At 40.7% G+C, this 8,952-nt stretch overlaps 1 protein-coding gene across 1 annotated transcript; it reads right to left on the reverse strand.

Annotated features, from left to right (window-relative positions):
- Positions 1-269: 269 nt before the first annotated feature.
- LRPAP1 (low density lipoprotein receptor-related protein associated protein 1) lies at positions 270-7,107 on the reverse strand (the record flags this gene model as incomplete). The annotated part of the gene is made up of 7 exons (XM_010158014.1): positions 270-582; positions 896-1,072; positions 3,315-3,397; positions 3,932-4,090; positions 5,025-5,145; positions 6,514-6,638; positions 6,963-7,107. Coding segments are annotated over 7 exons (876 nt in total), but the record flags the coding sequence as incomplete, so codon positions are not given.
- Positions 7,108-8,952: the final 1,845 nt, after the last annotated feature.

Consider the following 8,952-nt stretch of genomic DNA (forward strand, 5'->3'; position numbering starts at 1 on the left):
AAACTGACCTCAGTACTTCTTCCCTCCTTGCTCTTCCTCCCCCTCAGACATGAAAGATCCATTTTCAGTGCAGCTCTGAGCCACTGCTCAGTCAGCAGAAACACTTCTGTTACCTTCAAAAAAAGCATTGAAATAAAAGACTTTTCTAGCCTCTGTTTTAGCTTCCTGAACCTCAGTGTTGGCTTTCAGCGATCAAGAATACTTTTTCTATCAGATCAGTGGGGTTTTTTTTACTAGCAGGAATCCTCTGAGGGTTCACATGACTGCTTATTTCAAAGGCTGTTACTTGATTCAGATGTCAGATTTATATGATTCGAGATGTGCAACTGAAATTCATAATCTAATAACTTCATTTGATTGGCAGTGCAAATACAAAACTGGCAATTAAGTGGGCCAAAAAATTTTTTTCTTACAGGACAACTCTGTTCAATCCTTTACTATTTCAAAAGGAGTCCTTGGTAAATCCAAGTCCAAAACCCACATTACTTGTTAATAGATTGATCCCATGAAGAGGTTTTATAGTTCATTGTGTTGAAGACCTTGAGAGATTCTGCTGGATAAGTCTTGCAAGTGCTTCTTCACCTAGCAGGAAAACAACAACACATCAAACAAATTTTAGTAAGACAGCAAATTATCAATATCACACATTCAGCTTTTGCTCCCAGTATAAGTGACACCAGGAAGAGCAGAGACCAGGGAGCCGTCAGACATTTCAGAATTAGGTATATGAAAACCGGTTATGCATGTCCTGTACTAAACACGGAGCACAGGTGGGCCTCTAACTCCCCCTCTGGAAGTCATTCAACTTGGATGAAAAATCAGCACTGGATAATCTACATACCTTCTACTACCGCATTAGACTGTCAACACGTGTGTACGCTGGATTTATACAGACCTTATAGCCTAGCTCTTTTGTCTTTTCTTCCAGCATGGCGTATTTCTCTTTGTTTCTGTTCAGATGATCCTTATCTCCAGTTCCCTCTACATGCTTCAGTTTCTGGTGCGAAATCTCCAATTGTTTCTGATAGTGATGGTGTTTTTCAATTTTTGCTTCAAAGTGTTTCAGCTCCTCCTAAGATGACAAAATACACACATCTTCACAGCTTTTTCAATTAATTCCCTGCTTCTTAAGAATGTCTGGACAATACGCTATCGTCACCACCCAGACACCCAACTTTGAAGGCAGGTGTTGAAAACATCCCACTGCAGAATCCTCAAAAGGAGAGGCTCGTGGCTGTGAGGTGTAGGAGATGACAGCAGCAAATACCAAATAAAAGGTTATATGTAAGAATAATGGATCGGGGGAAGGAAACAGACAATTTTTAAGAGAAGCTTCTTTTCAAAATCAGGTCCTAGGTTTGCTATTTTCTGCTCAGACTTAAATGCTTTCTGGGTATGCAGTCTGCTATGATGAATCTGAAATAGGATGAATTAATTAACAGTTTGTCCCAAGGACAGTGGCCAGACTTCGCGTTCAAGAACACATCAGAGACAGTCCTCAGATAACCCGGTACACTGCAAGGGGGACCAAAGAAGGAGCAATATGTCCACCCTCAAAAGCATCCTCTTGTTTTGCCACTTCAAGGCAGTAAATTCAGTTTCTCTGTGTCTTAGGACACGTCCTCTGTGACGAGGATATGAACAGTACAAACTGTTATGCCACTTACGGAAGCAGTTCTATGTATTAGATCCCAAAAACTCAGACAGACCCTACAGTGAAATCCCGCTGTTTGACAGAGTCCACTTAATTTTGGTCACTGGTTTGTTTCAGTCCAGGTGGATGACAAAATTCGTCTCCTTTCAGGACAATTAAGAAAAAAAATCCATCATCCCAATAGATCTTCAGTTTTTAAAGCAGAAGGATTTTGTTTTCAACAAAACAAAGGTCTTGTTATGACAAGAAAATAGTTTCATTTTGCTGCAGAACACTCCAGCCTGTTCTACATACCCCATTCAGGACCTCAGCTTGCGGTTTTACTGCTCTGATAAATCATTTCAGCCGCTCCTCTCAGCTACGTCCCAGCAAAGCAGCACTTGTGTCTTTTGTTATGAAAGCTTTATGAAGGCTTTGGTTTTTTTCCGGTGGCCACTCAGAAGACGTAACTTCAGCTGCTCAAACAAGGCTGAATGGGATCAGCACATGATTTCTTTAATTCTGCTTTTGTGGATATTTTGAACAGGCAGATGGTTCACTGTGATTCTTACTGTCCTACTTTTGTTAGTATGTCCCAGCACCCACAGTAACAAGACAGGTTTGGTTTGGTGAACAGGGTTTGCATGAATGAAGATCTCTACTAGAACAGTAAAGTGAATAAGCAGGTATGTGTTCTTGCTTATGAAACTGCTTTTTTCCTTTTCACTGCAGTAGATATGAAGGCCAAATTTACCTCTCGCGCAACTGTACAGTCCTGACCAAGATGTCCCACTGAGGTCAGCAGAGCCTCCTTGCAGACTTAGCAGGCTTCCCTTTGACACCCCTAAAAGCGGGGCTACTGAAATCAGTGTAATTACCATGTTTGCTTCATATGAGAATCAGGCTGCATGTGAGTTAAGAGAACTAAGATGGATCTTTGATATCCAAGAGACAGCTTTCAACCCCCATCCCAGGAAGTTACAACTCTCTGTCTACCTTATCCAGAAAAGAAGCTCAAGGTGTCCCTTGCCATGACTTGGAGGGTAAGACAACATTGTAAGTACATGCAATTCCATGAACAAGTCCTGAAGAGTTACTTCTCCAGGCTATCAATTAAAATCTATTCTGAAAAACGGGCAGTCATAGGAAAAAAAAACCCTCTCAATGCAATTTGAATAACAGTCATAATAAAAAATCCCAGTATGAACCCCACAGGAATTAATTTCTATAATATTTCTTTGAAAAGCAGTCTTTGTTGTGGTACTTTTGTGTGGGTTCAACACTGCTCCAACATGGCAAGTTAGGTGGGCATCAGAGTGAAATTGTTGGGTATATGAAGTACACTGCTTCCCAAAGAAGTGATTACCTTAAGACACTGGGCAAGAGAGGGAAATCCGGTGCACTGGAAACAAACAAGCAGGGCCTGATCTTTCAAGCATTTAAAATTACAACGCTTGCTTTCACAGGATTCAGAATTCTCCTTTTGCAGATTATAACAGAACCCATGCATGTGACTAGTAACATTCACGTTCATGTATGTGAAACAGTAAGAAAGACACCTGATTCTCTTTTATGGTGTCTGAAGAGCAGTACAGGAATGGCTGCACTCAGAGCAACAGCAAATGTTTCTTTATGTGGGAAAGTATTTTTCCATAAAAGATGTAACTGGAATTCTACTTACCCGAAAAGATTCAAGTTCTTTCTCAGTGAAATTGGCTGATTTGGCCATGTCCCACAAGTCAATCACTCTTGGTTCTTCAAATTCTAAACAAACACATACCACTGACTGAAAATGTGGACACAATGGTTTCACGCCCAGCTTCTGGGCAAGATGAGCATGCTCTCTCACATACATACACACCGATATATTAAGCACTACATTACCAATAGGTCTATTCAAATGAAAAGGGAGAAAAAGTCCAAGTACTTAACTTGAAACTATGGTATTGCTGTAGCAAATGTTTTTTAAAAAGCAGAAAGTCCCACAGGAAACTGAGTAACGCCATTACTTGGTCCTGCATGTTGCCTCATTTACCTGCCCTCCTGGGGCTGAAGGCGATATATCCCTTCTCATGTGGGAATGGAAGGCAGAACTATCCCCTTTACAGGTTGTCCCTATCCCTTCATTAGGCCTCTAGTGTTGGCTTCTAAATAGAACAGGCTGGCTCTATCTCTTCAGCCCATTGTGGTCACACCATGTACAGTGATACAGTGACTCCATCTTCTTACTTGCCCACTGATGTTTTTAAAATTAAATTAAATTAATCCCAAATAAGGATAAAACCCACTTTGTCATACCACTGGTTGCATCATATCCCTGGTGACTGACTTTACGCAAACGCTCAAACCCCTGATTGATGCTTCTTAGCTTGTCTTTGAGTTCTCTGTGTTTGTTGTGCAAGATCTCCTCTTTCACCAGGTTCTCTTCAGATGGGTTGATAACATTTTTGTGGATATCTGTTGAAGAAGAAAAGGGTTATTGATTGTGGGCCTTATCCCAGTATGTCAAAAGCTCCCCAAGTCCCTCAAATCTGAGGTGGATAAAAGATGCCAAGTTCTTAGCGTTTGAGCTGAGTGTAAATAAAGCATCAACATCACACTCTAAGAGGCAGTAATTGCTTTTGCAGGTCAATATTAAGATCAATACCCCTCAGTGCTCTGGATGGTGCTATTACAGAAATGCCTTTTAACTACTACTGGCCACCAGCCAAGATTTTAGTAAGGAAATGTTCTTCTTTTCCTAGGTTAGCAATATCCCAAGGAAACGGGACAGGGATGGTTGATGAGTCCTGTGCCCTCCTCCCTTGGCCCTTCATGAACCAATCAGGACATCTGATACTGAAATGACTTCCAGCAGCTTCCAGCTTGGACTCTACAATGCAAACATCCAAGTGCCTATAAGCTTTAGAATCCTTTGGCTCTAAATTTTAGCTAGGCTCAGTACAGCAAGCTGGTTTCAGATCCTCGATGCTTTCACACACCTCAGGCTCAGTGCCTAAAATATTCAAGTATATCCTCCCAGGCTCCCAGCTGGTGAGATAAAACATGCATGTTCTGCAGGCTTCAGGACCACATTTTTCAGCACTGGATCTACGCTTGCTGCTTAATTCCCAGTAAACTACTATGGCCAATACTGCTAATCTGGTGGTGTCTTCCCTGCTTGAAACACAGGCAGGATCAAAAAACTGAAATGGCAACATTTCCATTAGCTGACAAGATTTTTGGCAGCTAATTCGGAACTAAACCCAGCAAGTATCTGGAAATGTCAGCATACGCAAGCAGTTCTGACAGAAATGTCAGGCTTCAGGAGTTTCAAAGAAGCTTGGAAACAATGGAAGCAATGGGCAGAGAGTAGTACTGATCTCGAAACATCAGAGAAATGTTGAGGCACCTTCTGTTCTGCTCACAGTCTCCAGCAGAATATTGTATTCATGAATCTTTTCTTTGTGATGTTTAAATTCTCGCCAAAGCTTATCCAACTCCTCATCAGAGAACTTCCCAGAGGTCTTGGCCTGAAAGAGACATGAGTTCATTATGCTTCCCAGGCCAAGTGCTTTTAAGTGCACTCAACTGCCAAAAATTCTTCACACTTCCCACCACATTTAGAAAATTATTAAGTCCAGCTTTCCCTTACGATCATTTGTTTTAAACCCCTTTACATTAGTATGAGGGCAGGATATAGACATCAACGGTATGGTGGCTTTAATCACTTCAAAATGAAGTTTGCTTCAGACTTACAAAGCGAAACTTGCTACGGAGTATCCAGTGAAAAGTGCCTGTCATTCCTATTCTATGGGAAACATTTTGATACAGAAATAAGGGCCATGGACCTCCATGTGTAACTGTAAGGGGACTGTTTGCAGGAGGGATGCAGCTTGATATTAAGCAGAGTCTTTACTTAATTTTACTGCACTGGCAAGTGAAGATGTTATCACTGCTGTGCATTGGCTCTGCAGTGATTTGTTCCTTGCTGGACTGCTTTTAAGCAATTAGGGAAGGGCTGGTCTGACAGTTGGACCACTGCCCACAAATCTGGTGACTTGTTTGCTGCACTGCACAATCAAAAGTGGATGTTTTTGATACCTATTCAGCCCCAGCCCTTTTTTGCTTAGGAAATATTTCTATCTAATGCACTTTACTGTTCCCCAAAGCACATGACATCACGTCCCTCCCCAGGGCTGTATCTAGTTACAGCAACATTTTAAAACCCAGCAAATTTTTTCTCTGCTTTACTACCACTGCACTAGACTGGTCCAAGAGTTCTTTGGTTTACCTGACTACTTATTTTTAAGACCCTGAATTATTTCAGTTATGAAGATTATGATTTTTCCAGTTTTAACTGTCCAAACAAACAGTACACTTCCTATTTCTTTTAAATGCAATAATGCAGATCCTGGAAAGGTTCACTTGAATACCAATCTGGGAAAATCCTTATTTAACACCCCTACTATACATTTTATTTTTAAACATTCTATGAAATAGTTTTATTTTAAATACATCTTTTTAAAAAGTCCAGAATCAACCCAGGAAAAAACAGCCAAGGTATTTGACCACACAGCCTAATAGTCACACAAAGGGAAATCACAAATGCAGTGAAATTTGAGGAAAAACTCTGTCTTTAGTGGACTCGGGATCTTACCCTTCATGCAAACCATGTTTTCTGTGGCAAAGAGAATTTGCCACACCTGGTGACCTGGATGCAGGTGGGAGGCCCTCACAGCACACTGATGTGAGCTACAGAGCACAGCAGCTTGGCCAGTACTTAAAACCAGAGTAGTAAAGCCATTCAATCTCAAGTTTTGGGACTCTCAGAAGACAGGCTGTAGTTCAGTGAAGAAACACTGATTGCCTAACCTGCAGTTCCTGAAAATCTTACCCACCTTACTCCATAATTTTTCCAGTCTTGGATCATCTAGCGTATCGCTTTCTGTACCATCTTTAATGTAGTTGGTATCAACTAGTTGAGAGTCTTTCCTTCCATTCATTCCATATTTAGTCATAATGACTGCAGGAAAGTAGAAGATACAGAGACATTAGAACCATGGATGTATGGAAGATGAGAGGTTGGTTACATCCTTGACTTGCAGAGCTGGAATTTGCAGCTCACAGTGGACAGTCTAACAGTTTAAGACACAGAGATCCAAGGTTTAATGGCTTCTTCTGACAACATCAGCTGTTAGCCTCCTGCAGCTCCGTACTGACCTCCAAAGAACCCCTTGTGCTCAGTGTCTTGATGGACAGACAGTTATTTAATGATTCAAACACAAACACAGGTGTCTAACCATGCATGTGCATGACCCTAACCCTCTTCTGCAAAGATATATCTTACCATTTAAGTTGCGTCTAAGTTTGGCTTCTTTCTCTCCATCTTCATCTAGCCCTTCAGCCTTCAGTTTTTTCCAGCTTAGCTCATCCTTTTCTTGTATTTTTAGATCACTGTGCAACTCAGCCAGTTTCACAGCAGAGAGATGAAGCTAAGGAGAACAGAGAAAGGTTTGTATTCAGTTATGTAGAGTCACCTCTTAGGCAACGTTACCTCAGAGGCCAGTACAGCACAGCACTTGATTATTTTATTCTAATGCTGTTTCCACCTGAATTTAAGGCCCTTAAGGCAGGAGCCACTGCATACATACATCTCTTGCCTATGAACCTGGCTATGCCCCCCACATACTAGTGTTAACAGCGAGTGATCGCGTAGCCCTTTTGCTCAGCTCTTCAGCTACTTGGTCAACAGTGAAATCACGTAAGGGTTAAAATTTTGTGGTTCCCTAGGGTGTTCCTTCAAGTAATATTTAAATGGGATTTTTTTCCTTGTTTTTAACAGAAGCGCCTTCTAAAAATGATTCTACTTTAAAAATGCCCAGTACCAATGACAAGGCATGTAAAATGAAATTAATTAAATCCATTTGGTTTCACTAGTTTGCAAAAGGCGGTACCAACTGAACTTCTCAAACATCATGCTATTGCCTCCACACGTGCTTTCTTGTGGACCACCTTCTAACCACACAGCTACAGTGAGTCCGTAAATTTTGTTAGTATGGTTTGGCAGACTATCAGGACATGCATGGCCCTGCAAGTCAAAAACCCACTTATCAGCAATTTTTACTATGATCAAAGTGCAAAATTTGAGGACAATGACTAACATGCAGTTGCCAAAAACAGGAACAATGACTAATATTCAGTTGACTAAGCATCCCTGCTGTAGGATAAGCCTAAACTTTCGAACTTCCAGATTTTGGACACTTTAGTTATTCAGCTTAAAACATTGAAATGTAACAAATTGTAATGCTTCAGAACTTCTTGTGTGTGTGTATGCACGCGTGTTAATAACAACCAGGTGAGACAAGGAAAAGCTCAGAGAACAGATGCAATCAAAAAACATGTCAGCAGTGTGATTTCCAACACAATTCTCCCTGAGAACTTGGAGTCCTTCTGCCTCTGACCACTGTGTAGCCAGCTCCCGGGACCTCAGATCCAGCTGGGCTCATCTGTCCTAGGACAAGCTTATTTACTGGAGGCTTTTTTTTGTCATTAAAATCAGATTACAAATTACAGAAATTCTCATTTGGGGGTGGGGGGTGGAGGGAAGCAGTATGTTTAATAAACACACTCAGAACTCTATTATTTTTAAACATCAGAATGATACTGAAAAGATTCAGCCATTCATTTGGGTGTCAACACGTTATTTGAAAGTAACCAGGAAAAATGTCATTATTTTCAGCTAATGCACTAAATTCCTATTGACAGGAATTCAGGAACCTATGCACATTATTGTTTCTACTTTCAGCTTAGGCTGTACTATTAATTAGTCTTGTGCTACTGAATAATACCTATTTTAATTTTTAAACAAAAGGTTTTTTTCTGTGTCTTGCACTTGGTTTACTGAAATAATTCACTAAAATCTAGAGTAGTTAGAATCACAGGTAAATACAGAATTTATAGAACACATTAAAACTCCTGATGCATCTAACACTAAAGCAAAGGAACATCCCCATTGTCTTCTTTACCATGTACTTTTGGGGAACTGTTTGATAAAATCTAAACTTAGAGGGAACCATTTTATTTATGATTTTTAGTATGTGCTAATGTCAAAAAACCTTAATCGTGTACTTGGTTGCTTTTCTGGAGTAGGTTGACCTGGACAGCCAGAGTGTCGCTGCTGCAGTGGCACCGAGTAACAATGCTTCGCTCAGCAAGAATTGCGCTCTGATGCTTCAGAGGAAGTCTGAATGAAAAGTTTGCTCTAAATTGTGAAGCAAACGACTGACTTTCTCAGTAGTTCTGTATTGTAATGTCAGCATTCAAGCAGCATGGACTTA

The sequence above is a fragment of the Eurypyga helias genome, unplaced genomic scaffold (genome assembly GCF_000690775.1).
Source record: "Eurypyga helias isolate BGI_N326 unplaced genomic scaffold, ASM69077v1 scaffold21988, whole genome shotgun sequence".
Classification (NCBI taxonomy): domain Eukaryota; kingdom Metazoa; phylum Chordata; class Aves; order Eurypygiformes; family Eurypygidae; genus Eurypyga; species Eurypyga helias.